Raw genomic sequence first — 21,427 nt, 5'->3', positions numbered from 1 at the left:
CCTCAGCATATGGTGTCGGCGCTGCGTCGTGGAAAATCCTGGGCGCAGCGACGTCGGCAAATGGTCTAGCGGTGTTATCGGCGTAGGTCAAAGGAGGGGCCACAGGAGGATGCGGGCGTACACAAGGGAGTGCTTCGGCAACCTGCTCTTGGATGACGTTTCGAACAGTAGCGGCAAGTGGGGAGCGCGGCGGTTCCGTGTACGGCAGAAGAGACAGCTGGTGAGCAACCTCTTCTCGCACCAATTGCTGGATGTGCTGGAGCATGGCGGGATTCTCGTGGGCATCAGTGGCTAGGCTTGCCAAGGGCTCATGCATGACTTTGCGCCTCGTGAGTGCCCGCTCTTTGCGCAGCTCCTCGTAAGACAGGCAATTACTGATGATGTCGCCAACCGTTTGCGGGTTTTTAGCCAGCAACATCTCAAAAGCGTCGTCGTCAATGTTCTTCAGACTGTGCTTGACTTGATATATATATATATATATATATACCACCCCAAGCACAGGAAACAAACATACCTAACATAAATACCCCAGAAAGTGAATGGGAAAATCGCCCCGCCGGTAGCGTAGTGGTTATCGCACCAGACCGGTATTCTGGAGGTCGTGGGTTCGGATCCCACCTGGCGGGCATTTTTTCTTCACTTTCTTTCTTTCTTTCCAAATTCTTAATCTGTTTCAATGATCTACCACATCCTCCCCTTTGCTTTCTGAGGTTTTCTCGACTGCCAACCCTTATTTCTGTGTTATATATATATATATATATATATATATATATATATATATATATATATATATATATATATATATATATATATATATATATATAAGAAAACTTCGAACAAGGTAGAAACCACGATTGTTGCCAACGTTTCACCAAAGAGAATTGCCTTCGAAGGCAACTGATTTATATCAGTGTGTCGAACCGAAAAAAATACCGGTTCGGTTACGGGTTTGGTTCAGGTGAAATCATTTCGTTCCGGTTCAGTTCCGGTTAGACAAAATCACGTACCGAACCGGTTCGCGAACCGTTTCGCGAACCGTTTCGGGAGCTTGAACCGGTTCATGAACCGGTTCAATGAGTTCTATCACTGAAATTACAAAAAAAAAAAAACATTTAGTAGTTTAAAATGACAGTCAAATCAAAATACAAACAAAAATCCAAAATTGATTGATTGTAGGGTTTAACGCGCCGACGCAACGCAGGCGATGAGGCGCACCGTAGCGGAGGGCTCCGGATTAATTTTGACCACCTGGGGATCTTTAACGTGCGCCGAAATCTCGCACACACGGGCGTTTTTGCTTTTCGCCTCCATCAGAAAAGCGGCCGCCGCGGCCGGGAAAATTCAAAATGCTGCTGTTCCCCAAGGGCAGTGGCGCAATTTCAAAGCAAACTTTAAACAATTACGAGATATTAGAAAAAGAGATGAAGTGGCGACGATCTACCGCCTACTTTCTCACCCAGACTTTATGTTGTCCTAGCGACTATTCATAAAGCCACGGCCCAGATATATGATTATGGGATATATTTTCTGCCCCTTCCTCGTTGAAATAGCAATCGTCGCTATGGAATCGCCCATCACGCTAACCTTCAAGCCTTAAATTTAGGCCTGCGTACTGGCGCGTTCAAATACCAGCGCTTAATACCAATGGCGCACATTTTTTATATATGTAACAAAACAGAAAAATCCTACAACAGGCACATAAATACTACCAATGAATTAGATTATTTGGTCACCCTGAATAATTTGTTAGCTGTCACCTTATGGAATGTGTTATCCACACTTTTGTTAAAAGTAAGCTTTAGTTAACGCTCAGTCACTGCATATTGCTCTGACCACTGCAATTCCTTTTGCGATAGCTGTACCGAATGTGTGCATTACAATCAGTATGTCATCGTACCGCCTGACCCCCAGCCATCGTTTCGTGTGCTACTTTGCGGAATCTTATAACAGATTATGCTGTTACAAAATTAAAGGGAAATTTGACGTGCGGAGCATGAGATGGGACTTTTTTGGGTGGACGCTCTTTATTTCGTCCACAGCAGTACTCCCCTCCAGAACGAGTAGCAGTAGAATTAATGTAGCGAGTTGGTTAGTCATTACAAGTGCACCTTCGAAAAAAAGCAGATCTGAAATCGACAAAACGACAGAACAAGCAGAAAAGATAATCGCTGGGCGAATGGGGCAGTGTGAGGAACCCGGCCTGTTTTCTGCACGTGTCATCTGCTTCATTTTTGTTTCTGCTTCCAAGACAAGGTCGAGGGCTGCAGTTTCTTGCCAAGGGATTAAGTCCGCACCTTAACCGTTCTCCCTGACATATCTGTTGTTATTTGTATCTGTAAAAAACGGAACTTGTCCACTGTACTGTCCTCAAAAACTGACCACGGAACTCGCTTCCTTCGTCTTGATGACACGTTTGGTTGTGAAAGGCAGGGCAAAGAAAAGCATAGAGCAATATTCACGTTTTGGTGCTGTTTTTTACTTATTCGGTTTTACTTACTTTTTGCGTAATATTTTAAAACAACGTGATTCGCCTTTTCTTTTTGTTGTTTTTCGTGTAAACACATTAAAAAAACTGGCGCATTTGATGCCCCGTGCTATATCTCTGCTCCGAGGCGCAGCTTATGTTGCAGGCCGGCAGAGTTATTTTAACCAGCCGGTGATATTAAACGTGGATCAAAATCTCGATACACGGACGTTCTTGATTTTTCAACGCAGAAAGTTGGGCTAGTTGGTGATACGACTTCGAAATGGTAAAAAGCGCACTAGACGGGGACAGAAGAAAAGACAGTGACACGGGACGAGCGCTAAACATCAACTGAGGCTTTATTGACAAGAAAGGCTACATACACACAAATGCGCAGAAACACTATAAAAGAAACGCAAGGCGCAGCTTTCACAGAGAATGTGATTGACGCTGTAGATAGGCTTTTTCTTTTGTGTGCAAAGCCAGAGACGGAGTGCTTGCGCATTCGTCATTTTCCTTGATAATACAGAACGCCTCGAATATCTCTCTTTGTAGTTGCGTCCTAAACCCGCGCAGAACGCGTTTTCCCTGAAAGCAGGCGTGCAAGAGCACCGCCGGCAGTGATCTGCCAAGTGTCCTGCCCCCGCCAATGAATTTGCGGCTGCGCGATGCTCTCTCAATCTTTCATTAATGCAGCGTCCAGTCTGTCCGACGTAGCATTTTCCCCAATCTAGTGGAATCCTGTACACCATGGTGCACACCTACTTTACATTCCACGAAGCGCGTGGTGTGCTTAGTTGTGCAGCCAGCCTTCCCAGCTTCGTTGTTCACGACTTTGCACATACGTGCAAACTTGCCTGGCGCCGAAAAAACAACCTGGGTGCCGCACCTCCCCGCCACTTTTTTGAGCCGGTGGGACAGGTTGTGCACGTACGGCACCACCACAGGCCGCGCCTACTGGTGTTCAGGTTGATTCAATCTAGCTTGGTTCCCTCAATTTGCATCCTTGATCAGGCTTCCAGCTATGGAAGCCAGCAATTCTGCAGGAAAACTGCCATTGCACAGGCGTCGAGCTTGGCGCTGAAGGCTACATGCAATGTGGTGGTCACAGGACTTTTTGAGAGCAGCGCGCATACAGTTTTTGGCAATACCCCTTTTCGCAATCTTGGAATGGGCCGAATCGTAGTTAAGGACTGGTTTTTTGGACCGGGGATGGTATCTCCAGCCCACCTGACCGTCATGGAAAATGATGCTTATATCGAGGAACTGAAGGCATCCTTCAGGTAACTCAAAGGTGAATTTGAGCCTTTTGCCACATGAATTAAAAACGCCTAGAACTTGGTTCACAAGTTCAGCCGAATCCTCGGCACGCACATCCTTCAAAAGAACCAGGTAGTCATCTACATACCGGAAGACGTTTAGAATCTTAGCACCGCAGATTGTGTCGGGAACCTGTGAATACGATTGTCACAAAAGGATAAAAACAGGTCATTTAAAATTGGGGCAATCCATGAACCAATACAAATCTCCTCCTTTTGAAGAAAGGGTGTATCATTAAAAGCAACTGTTGTAGGAGGACAGGTAAAATCTTAATAATGACATAAAATTGTGAATATTAAAACCAATAGAATTTTGAAGGGCAACAGGGCCAAAATCGTCGATGCTTTCACGAACGGAACAAAAGAGTTCACTTTGTGGAATTAAGTAGGCGTTCCATAGACGTTGTAGACTTGTTCTACTCAATTCCACAACGTGAACTTTTTGAGCCATTCTTTGATCTTTAGGAGCGAGGATCTTTAGGAGCGAGGAGGTGATCACAACAATGTCGTCTCTTAAAGGAGCCTAGCATATAGTCATTTCGTTTCAAACGCGCGAATGACGAGTGAGATGAAATACCGCTCTTATTTGTGAGGCAAGATCCCATATTGCTGTAGACGGGTGGAATGGTTCCGCCACTGGTGAGAGTGTGGCTATGCGAGCGTAGCCATACGCTCGCATAGGTACTAAAGGACTGCTCGTTTTAGAGCGCAGCATTTAAGCGCCCGCTCCTGTGGTTTCGCGTCGTCCCTCGTCGTCGGCCTTGTTGTAACCGCGAGAACGGGGAGGACCCTGAAAACAGAGCGGAGAGGAAAGCGGAGCAGGAGAGTACGGCGAAAGTGTGAGGGGAAAGGCGGTGTGCCGAGGGTGCTGCGCGAGACTCCGCTGCGGGAACCCGCTACGAGGTAACGCCGCAGTGGCGCACGCCGTCGTGCGTTCGGCGATGACGCGATCACTCTGCCGCTCGAGCCGATCCAGCAGAGGCTCATGGCGCCAACTCCAGAATGCAGAGGTGCGCGCCGCCGAAGCACCAGCTTTGCGCCGTCGTCAAGAATACTCTGCAGTTCGTGCTGCGCTCAAATTTAGCATTAAGGAGTATCGTAATCATCACCCTTTTTTTTTCATCTTCCGCTATCTGTGCTTTGTGCATAATGCGCAGTTCCAACTTCCGGGTACAATGAATCATGAAACCCTCAGATATATGTATACTAGGGCACTGACGAACCTTTGTTATCGATGCTTATTTGCCGTTCTACAGTTCCGACAGGAGGTATTCTAGCTCAGAAGACACGCATTGGAAAAGTGGAAGGCACACACACCCCAGCGCTACTTCTGGAAATTTATTGCCAAATGCCGCCCGGCGAGTACTTCTTGGAAAAGTTCTTACTGCGCGTGAAAACGGAGAGTGACGCACGACAATCATAGAGTTCTTTCTCTATGCGACAACTGTCTATGCCTTCGAACAGGCTGCAGAAGATAATAAAGCTTTTTTTGCGATAATGTTACCAAGGGCGTACTGAATCACTCATCCGTATCTCTGCAATCGTTCGGGATTCCATCAGCTTGAGTGTTCGAAGCTGTCGAGCCTATTATGCCAAGATGATGTTAGCAGGGCAGGACTGCGGCCACCCTCCGCCTTCTTTTTCGTGTTATTGTAGGGATTTCTAGGCCGACCTTTGCGGAAAGTTAGGCCCGCGCATTTTATGCAGCATTTAGGGCCTGTCTGGACATAACTGGTATCAGCGGAAGGCTCGAACTTTATCAAATGGTTTATCGAGCTGGGTCTACGGGTAACCTGAGTTGCCAACGTTCGAACCAACTGTTACAAAACAAGCCAGTTAACTAAAGTTATCCTGTCTAAATGAAACCAAGTGAGGCGAACAATTCATTAAAATTTATAAAAGCAATCATATGGAAAAAAATGTTCCACTGAAGTTTCTGTGACTGTACATGCATTTGCAAGGACTTCCAGAGAGATTGCGTAAAGTCCCACAAATTTCCAGCACAGTGATGTGTACTCTGATGCATGTGTGATATTGCCGAATCCAGCCAGCGGCACGTCTTACGCATTTGAACCTGCCCCGTTTTTTTCTACACTGCTGACGTCCCTGCTAACGGTATAGCGTGATAGTTTTCGCGCGGAGTAACATTTTCGTATTTGTCAAGAAAATGTTTGAACGTACCACAGACGCTGCCTCCTTGCTAGAGGAGTAAATTGGATTGAAGCTTAATTAAAGGGGCCATGAGGACAAAATACAAGTTTGTTTTATTCGAAAGATTTCGTGTTTTATAGAACTCCTAGCGCTTGTCCGACAGCAAATGGTGCCGTATTCACTGAGAAATTAATCAGTTTAGGTTAAAATGTTGATTCTCCCGCTAAATCGTGCGTTTTCGGGATGTCAGCAATGAAGTCATAAGCGCGTGCATACAAACGAACTTGCACTGCGTGATTCGGGTGCAGCGCTGCTTGCCGTCAGTCTTCCCAGATGGCGCTAACATACTCATGCACGGACCGTTGTCTGCCGTTGCTTTGTTTTTTGACCGTATTTGCACCTGGCTTGTTTTTGTTACTGTAGAAAGTAATCGTTTCGTGAAACATGGCATATCCTCGACAAACAGGGTGACGTACGACAACGTCGCTTACGCCAATCGGCCAGTGCGTGTAAGACAACTCGAAAGCCGGGGACTGCTGTGCAGCTAAAACAAGCATAGTGCGCGCAGTACAACAACAGTACGCATTGGTACTTCTATGTTTACGTGTGCTTTTGTAACTTCCACTGTTTATCCTCCCAGTCTTACTGCTATAAAAAGAATGTGCCCTAAATGTAAGCGCAAATAGCTCGTTCGGCAAGCTTATAAGCTCTGCCCAATTCGCGTTTGCTTTCGCTGGCCTCCGCCAATCGCAGAGCAGTCTGGTATGACATCATTGGTTCTGTTGCGGGAAATGAGCTAGTGGGTCACATGGCCATTCCATTTTTTCCTAATTATATAGCTGATTTGAGCGAAGTGTGTGTTAAAAGTGGTGTCAGTATGATTCTAACGAGGCAATCTTTCGAATGAACCAAACCTGTGTTTTGTCTTCATATTCCTTTAGAGGATACGGGCTTTTTCGATGAAAAGTCCTGCCTGTCAGAATCAAAGACCTCTGGGCGGGTTGGAATGGGTTCATTAAACTGAACATTTCACGGCGCAAAGCAACGACTACGAGACAGGACACAGACGAGTGCAGTATCACAATTTTTTTCTGAAAAGTGACGTAATCATGTGAAGGGCTAAATTACTGCATAGTCATGTATATAAATTATCTGACTTTTCAATAATAATAAAAACCCGTAGACACCTAAGCACTTCTTCTTAAGGGTTCTGAATGCGAAAGCACTAATGTCCAGATGGGCGCCTGAGATGCTTTGCTTCCGCACCGCGTTCTCGAAGGGCTTCGTTCTCTTGCCTTTTTGAGACGTATGCTGCTCCCCGATGCACTTCCGCCTTAAGCTTTTGAATGGCTTCGATCTGTCTCTTGCGTATTGCGCCGCTGCTGGCCCCTGCCACGATGATGGTCCATTTCGCTGCCACTCGTTTGGCTTCGCTCTTCCGCTCCTTCACTTCAACAGCGTTGTACTGGCGCGGACGGCCACCTCTCCCTACTGTGGAACGCCTCGCGCTCTCCCGCTATGGAACGCCTAGCGCTGTGAAACTCTTCAAGACACGCACGTTTGGAGCCATTTTGCTGTTACAGACGCCGACGGAGCCCTCTTTTTTCAATTGATGGTCCATTTATTGCTTTCGCCTTAAAATTTACTTGTGTCCTGCCCGTCGCGCGTCCCGCACGCCTCGGCCGCATTTCCGCGTTCTGAGCAGCCTTAGCAAGGGTGTCACTGGATGTAAGTTTCCTCCCTGCCGGAGCTTATCAACATATACAGCGCAACAACTCTACTGCCTCATCGTCCCTTTCTTTTCGGGTATCCAGTCAGTGCGTGATCCCTTACTTTTGTCTTGCGCCGCGTATTTTAGCTTCGTTTTACTCTCCCTCCATTTTATTCTAATGCACTGCTGCCTCGCTGCACTGCGCTTACGGCACTGGTAATGATATTCCTTGGAGTGTCATCGCTCTCACGAGGACCCAGTTAATGTCATGTCCAGTTACGAAGTCATAGTTGCCGTTAAGGGTTTTTCGCAGCTTCCTTGCCAAGGACATGTGCTGGGAAATGAAGGGGGAACGAAGTTGTCGCCGGTTCCGGGTTACTGATCTGACTGAAGAAAGCAATTGCTATAAGTTGTCTTTTGGCACCAGTGGTGACAAACAGGGGGGGGGGGGGGGGCTATTCGAAGGTATAACCTCTCCCGCCAGAGAGGTTACAAGCACGCACGCACGCAAGTGCGACACCTAACTTCTATCATGAACCAGTGTTCTGATTTCTAGACTTATTGACAGCTAAAATTCACAGTTCTAGACCATCTGACCGTCCGCGTTATTTAAGTTCTGCATTTATTGAATCCTTAACTCCATTTTGCTGTTCTGGGTTTGATATTGAAGCAAGGCAATTGAAGCACCATACAAGATTTTTTTACGTATACTCTAGATGATCTGAGTACGTCTCTTGTTTCACAGCTGAAAAACACCCCCTCCCCCTTTTAAATCAGATGATTTCTTGTCAAAATTTCAACTGCTCCAATCTCCCTAACCGCGCTAACTTCATCGTTGGTGGCACCTAACACCTTCGAATTTACGCGTACGCTTACATGTCTTTGACCTATTTGATATTATTTTCGCAACAAACGTGAGTCTCCCGCAATCTCTTCCGTGCGCTTCTTTTGCACGCAGGCAAATGTGGGGCAGGAGGAGGATTTCGCTGCCGCAGAGAAGAAGGCCAAGCAGATCGGCGCGAAAAAGGTACGTGGAAACTCTGGGCCCCACGCTATGTGGCGCGTTAACTGCAGCTGCTCCAGCGATTAAGCACAAGGGACATGCGAACGATCTATTTTTCCTAAATAAAAGTTCACCCGAATCGAATTACATTCAGGAGCACTGAAGTGAGCTGATCTTATGAACCGATCATTATTCGGCTATTTATTTGAACGTGCGTGTACGCAATACGCAGGGTACAGTTCCTAACCCCGAAAAAGCTTCTTGTTATTATTGTCTTGTCCAATCGTACGGGGACGCACATGTAACAATTGCAGTGCGCAAAACAAGCAAATAAGAAAAACGCCCACAGAACTACGGCAACTTGTTGCGATACGTCCATCGCGGCTCTGCGATACAGTACCACTCCTGTTACGGCTCTGTTGCTCGTTGATTTTGGCAACAGCCTAAGGTTGTTGCTTATAGGCTGTTGCCAAGAGCAACGAGGAGCTTCGCAGACAGCTGGCGCCATGATGGACGTATCGCCACAAGTTGCTCTAATTATATTGGAACATTCTCTTCTACACTTTGGTCGCGTATCGATTGCCATTACGTTGCACTGTGTGCGTGGCCCGTTGCGTGGAATCCGTTGCCCTGCGTTCTGTCATGTATTATTTCGAGTAAATGTTGCCTATGTTGGCTGTTTCCAGCGCTAGAGAATCGTTAAAGAGCCCAGGCATGCGGTCTTGTCTTCGTGAAGTCACAGTGGCCGGCGCGGAAAAACAACAGACCCTCATATATAAGGGCATGCCGACGTTAAAAGGCTAACCAAACGTTTCTTTCCCACTCGGACGTGTAATTTCGGCCCTACGAAAAAAGAAGTTAGCAGGCCCTACAAACGTTAGACGCAAAAAAAAAAAAAAAACATCTTCGACGAATGTTGAAAAATACCACGCGGTGAGGGATATGTTCAGACACGCGTGCAGATACAACAATTCTACCACGACGGCCATTTTTGCATTATAGTAAACATATATCAAGTCTATTTAACCCATCATTTAATGAGGTAAGCGAACCACGAACAGCGAAAAATGTACCGACCCTGCTTATCAGTGGCAAGGGAAGAAATGCAAGGGAAGAAAATAAAAGCTGAAAATAAATTGCAAAAAGAAAAAAAAGATGTACTCAAAATAAATGTTTAGAATTAGGTTCTGGCAGTCGTACCGTACACAACTTGGCCATTTTTTTTTCCTTTCGGAGTATTGAAAAATGGCTGATGGGTCATTGTGAAGGCCGACATCGAAGCCGCGTATGTGTGCGCAGCGTGTGACAGAAAAATAATCATCAGCTACTATATAGTGATAGCCATTTGATGCCTCGTCCATCTCCCTCCCTCCCTCCCTCCCTTCTTCTCTCTCTCTCTCTCTGCGTACGCCAGTGCTGCTGACGGTGACTTATCGAGAAGCGGGTCGTGGACTGTGCCCGTGGCGTGCTATATTTCAGGAAATGTTTGCAAGCCACAGCAATACGACTTATTCCACGTTATGTTTGAAATATATTTGAAGTTTAGAAATTCAGAATTCTCTTCAGTTGGACAATAAAACATGAAAACAGCCCAGCTCGTAAGTCGCCGCGTCGAGGAAGTGTACACGAGCCAATAAAGCGGCAAGACCTGGTGAACCCGTTGTTTCGGGCTCAGGCAGGCACCGCCACGGAAACTTGTCTCAGAGCGTTGTCTAAGCCTAATTAAACTAGGTATTTAATTAAAAATAAATGATACATGTTCTCAGCCACGAAAAGGGGTTCTCCAAGCGGCACCCACAGCGCTGCCCGCCCACAGTGACGTCGCCGCACCCCTTCGAGTGCAGCCGTCTTAAACACAGCGTGTGAGCGAATAGCCTACCACAAACGCTGAGCAGAGCAGAAGAAATCCTGTCCCGTTCGCACGCTCGTTCCTGTCGCAGGTGGTGGTGGAGGACCTCCGTCGCGAGTTCGTGGACGACTTCGTGCTGCCCGCGGTGAAGGCGGGGGCCGTGTACGAGGAGCGCTACCTGCTCGGCACGGCATTGGCCAGGCCCTGCATCGCCCGCGCTCTGGTCGAGGTCGCGGTGCGGGAGGACGCCGCTTTCGTCTCGCACGGAGCCACGGGCAAAGGAAACGACCAGATACGCTTCGAGCTGGCCTGCAGTGCCCTGCGACCCGGCATCAAGGTACCAAATATGCGGGACACCCTATCACTAATAATAAGGTGCTGCGATTTCAAGCGGCACCAGTGCTGCTGCCGCCGACGGTCCTCCAGGTATTCTTAGAGCAGCCACATAGCCGGGTGGTTACGTGTGTGTGGCTTCACGGCCCTGCTGCAGGGGATTCCCCGGATATTCTGCGACGACGACGTTTAAAGCGGCGATATAGCAGGGTGTCACATGGTGCATAGCGTCACGGAGCGACCGCAAAACCTAAGGAGATATGCCCTTAAAAGCTGCCGCTTTAAAATGCGCAGTAATAATTGGTCTAAAAAAAAGAGGCGAGTTTCTAGGGTGGCCGCGCATGTACAACATAGCACAGAAAAACTGGTAAAAGAAAAAAAAAAAGACAGAGAGGATAAGGTGAGGGATATAATGAGAAGCTCGAGGCGCCATGACTGCAGGTTTCTAAAGAGGCAAAGAAAAAAAATCACGTGCCACAGTAAGGCTAATGTGATACATTTTTTGCCCACAGCTGAATCTTTCCTTGTGGCCTATAGGAGCTGATGTTGACCCTCTTGAAATTGGGATTTTCAGCGCAGAAGCTAGACCTGAGTTATGAGGCGCGCAACAGTCGAGGGTCACGGAATTATTTAATGGCCACCGGAATCGCGACGCATGAGCGTTTTTGTTTTTCAAACACGCGACCTCGTGCTCGGCAGCCTTAAACACTGAGCCACCGTGGCGGGTGGTATCGGCCATCTGCGAGGAGCAAGAAAGCATCTGGTTAGGAAATACCGTAAACTGAAGAAAGTGTAAATGGAGAAATAAAAGGCTGAGAGGAAGAATGAAATTATTAATGCGCCTAGTAGTCTTCAGAAAAAAAAAATCGCTTTTGGACTTGATGCAAAACTCTGTAGTATGCTTGCTACTCTGGTTCGGGCGATCACAAATGTTAGGCAGCATAAAACTCAGTCAGTGCTTACGACAAAGGAGACCACTGAAAAGTACCCAGCACCAATGGCAATGAACGCAATACAAAGTGATGGACCGGTGTCTTTGGAGTCCATCGAGTCTCAACAAGGCTTCGTGGGAGACATGTAAGCCCTCTTTTACCAGGGGGAATACAGTCACACGCGACAACTAACGCTTGATATGCTGCCAACCACATTTACGGCTCAGTGCTTGGCCATTGTGGTAACACCCATAGGCACCCACGGGAGTGGGCCGTATTGGAATTCGAACGTCATGTCACTAAGTGCTTGAACCCTCTGGGAGTAGACGGCAAACTGTGGTGTGCTAAACGAGCACTGAGTGGTACGCTGCTGAAGGGCTAGGGGAAGGCAGACGGAACTGAGAGACAGAGTGTATACTAGTGCTATCGAGGCGTTCCACACACAAAAAGACCTTGGTGTAGGAGTTGTGGTGCACAAAGACATAAAAAATACGTCAATAATGGGCCCCATACAGCATACTTTAGAAGTCTACCTTCGGTGGTAAAGATCAAATGTATCTCATTGGACAGCGTGCATTGGAGTCGACTTCCCAAGCCATTTCTGGGCATCAAGGGACACGAAATGTTTTTCGAACGGCCGTGCTTTCGAAGTTTAGACTAACTTGCGGAACTCTGTGCGTGTCTCTTTACGTGTGAGGACACTCAGTTTCTAGAAGCGTGAAAGTTAACAAAGAAATTCCTTGACTACCTCGGAAAAATTTACTGCGAGGCCTGGAAAAGCCGATGTATTGTTCTCGAAAACCACATAGGCACTCATATGTCACTGAAGCGACCCAATTTCGGCACCAATCTGCCAATTTAAGGTGACTATCTAAACTTAGACGAAATTGCGAACAAGCAGACCAATTTGTAATTATTTAATTCTTTGCCCTTAATGTTGAAAAGTTAACATCAAGGGCTGAAACAAAAAAAAAGTGAGATTAGTCTGGCTATTAAAAATATAAGAGCCGAGCCTTCAACTCAGGCATCTTGTTCGGAAATGCTGAGTTCTTTGCTAAGAATGCAGCAGATCGCACCCTTTAATATATTTACTAAACCAAATGATTCATTCCTCACTGAAACTTTTTAAACTATCAATGACTAGTTCAAATATTCTACCAAACATAAGTAGAGATACGCGGTAGTTCGTCACGAAGTCCACAAAAGGTAGCAGAAAGCTAACCTGCAGATCGTAAGCCACCAAAAAAAAAAAAATCTCTGAGGCTAAATTCACAAAACTGTCGCACGTAAGATATTGAGAGAGCGGTTTTTGATCAGCGGGCGCTTTAGCTGTCATTTCGCTTTCGAGAGGAAGAAACCACGCACGGGCACAGGTCAACCACAGACTGTACGTGATATCTTAACAGCGAACAGCTTTTGTGAATCGGTGCCCTGAAAAGATCACGCTTCGGAGGGTTGCTCGAGAGAATGCGGATGGTATTGGCTCGATCACGTAATCTGCAACTGCCGAAAGAAAGCACTGACCTGCGCGATATGATCAGCAGCAGTTTATATCCGTGACCAGTCGACGAGTACCGGCCAGTGATGTGTACGTTCAGAGAACGTCGTTGTCTAGTACAAAGCAAAGGATCCTTTTAAAACTGAAGTGATTTGCAAACATTGTGGGATTATTCGCGCAAATTGTAGTCTAGAGTCTCTAGGACCTGTTTACACCACTCTCGCCGCGTTCACGGGACTTTATTCAGTAGCAAAATCAATTTTAAAATGCTGTACTCCTCTCTGCATCCTCCTTGCCGATTTCCTGTGACATTTCATATGACGTCAAAATGAGATGGCTTGGCTTGACTGAACTACTGCACGGCCCGCCTACCCTCCGACAGAATCAGTCGGCCGGCCGCCGGCGGGTCGTCGGAATCCGTTCGCTCAGTTGAAACCAAGCCACAACACGTTTGTGCCTGGAAGAATGTGCCTCTAGTTTGCTAGTTTGTAGGCTGTATCAAGCTCTAAGTCCAAGTCGCTCCACACGACGCTTCGCTGCACTGGTACGCTAGTAGAAAAATGTAAGGCCCATTGAAGGCGGGGGAAGAGTCAGCGAAGTTAATATAGGTAGGTACTAAGGACTTAAAATCAACCAGAACTTTTATCGTACAGCGTAAAACGAAGGGACAGGAAGCACTTTTTGCGCTGGGTGAACTAGCACAGCGGTCAGCAGCACGACCACACATCTGCGAACGCTTTCCTGCCTAAGGAATGCCTGCGAAGGAGTGGTGCGTGCGAAGAAGTGGTGGTGCTTGCGAAGGAGTGGTGATGTATGCACACGTCTTCACAGGTTATTTGCACAAGTCACACAAAGGGAAGTCACAGTGGTAGCAGGCTTCTGATCGATAGCGCACCTCGTCTGCCTCTACTTCTCCAGCATCTGTCCCTGACCTGCTTCATCATCATCCCCCACAAGCACGCGTCCATCCTGTAAAAACGCCACGGAACAACATAAAAAATACAGTACTTACCTCCCATCTTTACGTTTCACTCTTACCGGATATAATAAAAGAAATTGTGTAATTATGTCAAAACTTGTCAAGACGGGTCGGCAACTGCCAATGGCGGAAATTAGAACGTGTCCGTGTATTTTGTTTTGTAACCCACATCGAGGAACAGTATACTTTAAACCTTGTTCCAAATATGTATGTGACAGTTTTCTGTAATGGCTCCTGTTTAATACTTGAGCCAGTTTCCCAGCCGCCACCCACCGGTTTATTGGGGGAAGTATGTGACACGCGAGGATCGAGACGGAAAATGAACTTCTCTTTAAGGGAGGAGCCGAGTGAGGGGCGCCATGACAAGGGAGGCGAACTCGGCTCTTATTAATAGTAAATAAATTGTTCGCGTTGGAGTCATTACTGAAGCAGCCTTGTGGCTTTCAATGTTCATTTGTTTTATCTTCCAGACCATCGCTCCGTGGAGGATGCCAGAGTTCTACAACAGGTTCCGGGGACGCCAGGATCTCTTCGAATACGCCAAGGTAGCGGCTGTTGATTGCAGTGGCTTGGAATGTTGTATAGTGTGGGGCTGTGGACGTTCTTCCATCTGGCACTCTTCATTGAACGTATTCTACTGACTTGAAATGTTTCAAAGGTAATTGCGCTTTAGAGTCCAAGTACAGATGAACGCTGATCATGCGACTTCCTTGGTGTTACCGCAAAAGCACCTCAAAATTCGTATCGTCGTATTAGCCGAACAACAATAATTACGGCGCTAGGGGCTCCAGGACCTTGTCTCTGGGTAGTGGTCCTAAAGTGGAGTGATTTTGCCTTTTCAGAAGCACGGCATCGAGCTGCCGGTGACACCTAAAGCACCGTGGAGCATGGACGCCAACCTTATGCACGTCAGGTGAAGGCCGTTCTCAAGAACCCCAACTAATATTGACGGCATGGACACCACGCTCTTATATTAATTCCCTTTTTTTGTGATACAAACTTTTAAACCATACATTACAACCTGCAAGCTACTACTTTTTCAGCCATAGAAAACGATGAGCTTTCTGTCCTTGTTCTGGGATTTCTGTGCCTCTGTCTTTGTTCTGTGATATTCTTTAGCTTACACCATGCCATTTGTCTTCGATCGTTGATAAACAGTGAAGTCACCACTGCCCATAGGATCGCAGGGGGCAGGTGTTTTAATGCAAAATTGTGAAAGGAAATATTGAGGTGAGGTGCGCAGAGGGGAAACATTAACATAGTTTTGGCCGATGCGAGTGGGCATAATTTCTTCGTTGAAAAGTTACCGCTATGTGGCTAAAGAGGGACTTAAGGCCATCACCTCATGAGTGCACTTATTCCCAAGAGACTGCAATATCGCACACCGTTCTGTATAATGCTTGATTACGAACATCAGGCGATTGAGATTCGCCTGAGTATATTGCCGAGAATTGCTATACAACATTGTTTACAGTGGTCTTCATGTCACTCGTCCCGAAATCGCGAAAGTCGAAGGCGATGCACGTTTCGGCGCGCCAGCTGTAGTCTCTGGCAGAGAGCGAACACACCCGGCTCATAGTTAGCATAGCAGAGCTGTGTGTGTGTGATGCTACGACATTAAGCATGTCTGTATCCTAGGCGTTGTGCTGCTGAGCACAAGTACGTGGGTTAGAGTCCCGGTCGCGGCGGCCGCTTTTCTGATGGAGGCGAAAAGCAAAAAACGCACGTATAGGTGTATTCGTTGAAAAGTTTAGCGGTCAATTTCTTCGCTTGCAAACACTGGAAACGGCGACAAACATGGCCGATGCGCCACGGACACGGCACCAGACGGCGCGGCTTGGGCCACTGCGCCCGCACGCCGAAGAAAAAATAAAACACCGGCGTGCGTCATCTGCTCCGTTCCAATCCGATTCTAAACGGTGGCGTCAACAGAGATGTTATTAATCGCACTCACATTGAACTCGAGGCAATACTTTGCGTTCGGTGAGGTAGAGTTTGTAACGTAAAACACAGTCATGTGCTTCACAGTCGTTCTTAGCATGGACAAGTACCGCCAGCCCGCGGAGCCCGACGTAACGAGTGACGGCGCACTCACACGGTTGCATGGAGGAGAAGAGGGGTGCCTGATCGGCGGGCCGTGCGCACAACGTCGCCTAGCAACAGACGCTTGGCCACAGATATGCCGGCGCACACTTGGTTGCCTGCATGCATTCCACGCCATTGAATACCGGCTTAGAGATTTCGGCGCACGTTAAAGATCCCCAGGGGGTCAAAATTAATCCGGAGCCCTCTAGTACGGCGCACCTCATTGCCTGTGAAGTGTCGGAGCGTAAAGCCCCACAATCAATCAATCAATCATGTCTGTACCCTGCTCTATTCACCAACACGAGGGAAGTCCGGAAACTACATTGACGTGCACAGGCTTACGGGCATCACTTCTATGTGCGTTCTCTGCTTTCTTTGGTGCATTAAGGTGAAGCCATATTTCACGGAGGTTCGAGGCCTGGAACGTGAATCTCGCACAATTTATTAGTTTTCGCGCACCTTAGCTTCGAATCGTAATTTAAAGACAGGCGAGAAAGTAGAACGAAGCGCAAGGGAAGCAGTGAACAGCAACACTTAGGCACAGGAAATGAGGCGAGAGCATAGCGACGCTTTTACTAGCGTATTAGGGCTGCCACACGAAAACGCTGGAGGCGGTTGGGCGCGTACTGTGCGAGCCGAGTCCACAAAAAGAACCGTTGCTTTAGCAGTTTTGTGTGCTGAGTCAGTGTGCGAGAGAGAGAGAGAGAGAGAGAGAGAGAGAGAGAGAGAGAGAGAGAGAGAAGAGAGAGAGAGAGAGAGAGAGAGAGAGAGAGAGAGAGAGAGAGAGAGAGAAGAGAGAGAGAGAGAGAGAGAGAGAGAGAAAAAAAACGTTTAATCGAGCAAACGGTGGTGGTTGAGCCGTCACTCGGTAGGGTGGGTTCGCCTCAGTCCAGGCACCCTCGAGCATTGGCTGCAGCCCTGGCGCGGGTGAATAGAAAGATCTGGTCAACGTGACGGGAGCTGGTCAGGAGGCCCTTCCACGGCTCTGGGGAAGGGTTGGGGTTGGGAGTAAGCGGTGGGGTGTTTTGACAGGCCTACACCTTGGGGTAGGTAGTATTAAGAAAGGGGCAGAAGAGACAGGTGAGCAAATAACATTTTTCTTTGTGCCCGAAGTAGGCTACGCTGCTTTCTCACGGACATAAAATTCAAAGGCCCAATCGAATACGAGTATACCTGAGCGCGCCCTGCATGTGTTATTTGTATAGTGGGAGATAATAAACCTAAGCAAACTGTTCCCGCGTTTTATTTCTTCATTATCTTGTTTTTTCGTTCAAAAGCCTGTATTCTGTACAATCAACTCAGCATCACCAGTCATTCAATGCTTCCGTGACGAAAACACAAGCACCTACAAGCTGTAATGGCCATAAGCCTTTACACGGACACGTGGACTCAAATTAAATCACGCGCTCAGGACCAATCACAGTAATTTCGTGTAGCATGTGTGATAACTTAACATTGAGCGTAGCGAGTTATTGCGGCAATACCTGCTTTATTATCACGGATATGTGCAGCACACGAATCGTATTTTTGAGCGCTTCCGGGCAGTAGTGAATTATCCGCTCATGAACTCTAATTTCAGGTGAAACGCCATGCTGCCGAGTCTGCTAAGCAAGGTATTGGCGTTGTGATAAGCCACGTCCGAACATCCTGTTACAAGGAACGGATCCATTTAGGTTGATGCTCATAGTTTACTAACGTTCCACAATGACTGGAACGGGGTCCAACAACACGGAGGTTGGCGCCTCATGCGCTGGGGGTATTTTAAATGTACACAACGCGCGAAAACTTCCTTCTCCATTCACGGGACTTCACCCTACAGCTACGAGTCGGGAATACTGGAGAACCCTGACACGTCGGCACCCGAGGAAATTTACACCATGACCCGCGATCCCGCAAAGGCCCCGGAGGAGCCGGAAACGCTGGAGATTGAATTCAAAAGAGGTCAGTCGGTGTGGCTAGTCTGACGGGTCTTCGAGCACGCGCCCTCTCAGTGCCAGCAATCTACGTGGGCGATATGGGCAAGCAGTGACAGCCATGAATTGAAACTACCGATCACTTGCACTGTGGGGCACACGCAGTTACCTGGCAATCGGGAGCACCAGCGTTGGCTGAATTCCTTATTCATCTAAACTAGGGACGGACCTATTTGCTCACATGTCTAACAGTGATTCTTTATACTTCATCATTTCCAAAGTAAAACGCTGCAGCGGCCCCCAAAATAAAGTAGATGACATTGTAACGCGCGATGTGGATCTCCTCAGCCATTATTCAGGCTATCACAACCAGCAAAAGAATGAGGCCGCGCAAAAGTGCTTATTTTACGTAAATACGCGTAAATAAGTGTCCCTGTAAAACGAACCATTTAAGCTGTCAAAAATACTATGCGATCGACTCGAATGTTTTAAAGTGATTGCAAAAAATTAACCTTCCTGGCCGGTTGAAATCTATCTTGTCATGAAGATATATCCAGTTAGGTGTTCAACGCGGGGTTGTGATTGCAGCTTCAAGGTCCCGGAACTGCATTTCAAACGTAAAAATTCATAAAGAGTGAAGATGCGGGAAATATAGCGGCTTAAACTCAGGTCGGGGCGCGGTTCTTCTGCGACTGTGCTTGATCAGTAGTGAAGAGTGTTTCCGACTAATGTTGGCTAGTGCCGTCATGGTCACTATTAGAGTGTTTTCTTTTTCTCCTTTTTTTCTATTTTAGGGAAGCCTGTGATGGTCACAAACCTTTCTGACGGCAGCCAAAAGACAGAATCCCTGGAATTGTTCCTCTACTTGAACGAAATTGGGTAAGTGAGAGTGAGAACAACTTTATTTAGCCACACAAAATTGCGGCGACTATGTGCCGGATGGGGTGGTTTCCTCTTCACGGGACCCATATGCTTCCGCGGCTGCCTGGCCCCTGGAGATCAGGACGAGCTGGTCTTCCAAGGCGGGGCTGGTTAGCAAGGTCTCCCATCGCTCGTTAAGGGGTGTGGGAAGGGTGATGGAGGGTTGGGTAAGGGGTGGGGGGATTGCCTCGGTGAAATCGCACTCTCCGATGACGTGCCGGAGCGTGCCCAATTGCCCGCAGAATCTACATTCTTTCTCGTATATCTCGGGGTACATTCTGCTTTGGAGATAGGGGTGCGGGAAGGATGCTGCTTGTATTTGGCGATAGATCGTTTGCTGTGCTCTGCTGAGCGACTTGTGCGGGTCAGCGTACCGCCGTCTGCCTTCCCTGTAGTGGCTGGTGATGTCCTTGTAAGTCGTTATGGCCTGCGGCTCGTGCTCGTCTGCCCGGTGTTCAAGTTCTCGGGCAAGCTGGTGGGCGAGTTCGTTGCCCTCCAGCCCTGAGTGAGCCGGTGTCCATATAAGTTCGACTTTCTGCTCGGGTATGCGGCGTATACGCGATCTTATTAAAGGCCAACTGCACTCAAATTTCACCCTGGCTAAATGCCTTCGAAATGTGTAGTAGGTACCATGAGAACTACTGCGACGTGACCGGTAGCTCTGTGCAATGCGTGGTTATTCAGTTTCAGGCACTCAAAATAACGCCCTTGCAGACGACAAAGCACCTGCCGGCGTGTCGCGCAAACAGCCATTTAGCGGAAGTGACATTCAAGCCGTCCAGGCCGATCGGCCTGCCCCGCAGCGGGAGAATCCAGGAAACTCGTATTTCGCGCCGGTACGCCTGGCTTTCATGGCTCCGAAGAGGCTTCGTTAACCGTACGGTTCTCTCCTTTTCGAGTGTCGTCGCGACATCATGCCTACGCGGTGTGCTGCTGTCGGAGCGCACGAATAGTGTCGTGCTTGCGGGACAAGCGCTCGCTTTTCCGCGCGCCTCCCACACCCCCGCACTAGAGTGTACTAGAACCCGCACGCGTGCGCTAGAGTTCCTGTATATAGCTCCCTGCGGGAGCTATATACAGGAACTCTAGCGCGCGCCACCAGGCCAGGCCGTCTGGCGGCCGCTCGCGCCGACGGCTAATACGTCACTTCCGCCTGCCCGTAATGGCCGCGTTTTGCCCAGTTTCGTTTTCAAAATCTTCGATTTTTGCTGGTCGCTTGCGGCGTAATTACGCACATTTTAGGCGTCATACTTCGTACATTGCGGTCTTTTTAGTCATACTATGCATGAAAAGGGATTTCGCGCGGTCGAAATTTTGAGCGCAGTTGGCCTTCAAGTGACACGATCGAGTCATTTGTCTTGTCAGAGACATTACCATTTTGACCTTGCCCTGTACGTACGGGTATCACGTTGAAGAGCATCCTGTTCTTCTTACCCGTTGCTGACCCAGAGGCCGTCATGGTGTGGGCCGCATCGACATCGTGGAAAATCGAGTTATTGGAATGAAATCCCGCGGTAAGCTGCCTGTTTATGATGTCTTTGATACCCAGAATGAAGTATTTGGTAGGAAATAAATAGTTACCTACTTTATTTTCACCGAACACAGAAGCTCCACTGTACTTTCAAGTGCAAACGTAACGAATTCCGATCCATATAGCACCATATGCACAAGTGCCGTCGTCACTTTTCGTTAAACCGCGGGGCAGGAGTGTACGAGACGCCGGCTGGAACCATCCTGCACGCTGCTCACCTGGACCTCGAGGTGTTTGCCATGGACAAGGTACTGTTCTGCCTCCCCCCTCCCCTCCCCCTCGTAGACCTGCTTACAAAATATCCCGTTGTTTTTCAATGGCATCTCTTGAGCGCGTATACCACATGGTGTGTTTTTGCTTCGCGTATCCGGTGCTGCGACTTTTAGCCGTTGCGAAAATGTTACAATGTTCGCATTGGCGAACCGCGTTGTTTCAAGGCTTCGTCCGCGCCGCATGCACATAGGAATTTCGAAGGAAAAGTTTGGCAGATCCAAAACATTTCGCAATTTGCCGCTACCGTGAACAAGGGCTGTTCTGTCGCACGAGCCGTGTCGCATCGCTGAATTCGCAGGCGAATTCGCACAACGTGGACTGCGCTTTATGCGTCACTCAGCTCGCAACTTAAAAGCTAGAAAATTTGGGGATATACGCCATTGAGAGTGAGGCCAAGGATCGACCGACTTGTTTTCACGTAGGAAGCAAGATTTTGTACTTCGATCGAATTGACGCTGCTCCGTT

The 21,427-nt window shown here is 47.9% G+C and overlaps 1 protein-coding gene across 1 annotated transcript in view; it reads left to right on the top strand.

Annotated features, from left to right (window-relative positions):
- LOC144164713 (argininosuccinate synthase-like) overlaps positions 1-21,427 on the top strand; it is a 51,773-nt gene that overhangs the window by 14,948 nt on the left and 15,398 nt on the right. The window contains exons 3-10 of the mRNA XM_077695018.1: positions 8,604-8,672; positions 10,589-10,834; positions 14,710-14,784; positions 15,082-15,152; positions 18,144-18,265; positions 19,032-19,116; positions 20,608-20,672; positions 20,864-20,937. Of these exons, the coding sequence (XP_077551144.1) occupies positions 8,604-8,672; positions 10,589-10,834; positions 14,710-14,784; positions 15,082-15,152; positions 18,144-18,265; positions 19,032-19,116; positions 20,608-20,672; positions 20,864-20,937 (807 nt within the window). The remainder of the gene's footprint in view (positions 1-8,603; positions 8,673-10,588; positions 10,835-14,709; positions 14,785-15,081; positions 15,153-18,143; positions 18,266-19,031; positions 19,117-20,607; positions 20,673-20,863; positions 20,938-21,427) is intronic.

This window comes from Haemaphysalis longicornis, unplaced genomic scaffold, assembly GCF_048455015.1.
Source record: "Haemaphysalis longicornis isolate Haplotype H1 unplaced genomic scaffold, Haemaphysalis longicornis Haplotype H1 scaffold_135, whole genome shotgun sequence".
Lineage (NCBI taxonomy): Eukaryota > Metazoa > Arthropoda > Arachnida > Ixodida > Ixodidae > Haemaphysalis > Haemaphysalis longicornis.
Note: the sequence above shows the minus strand (reverse complement) of the source record. Positions and strands in the feature narration are given on the sequence as shown.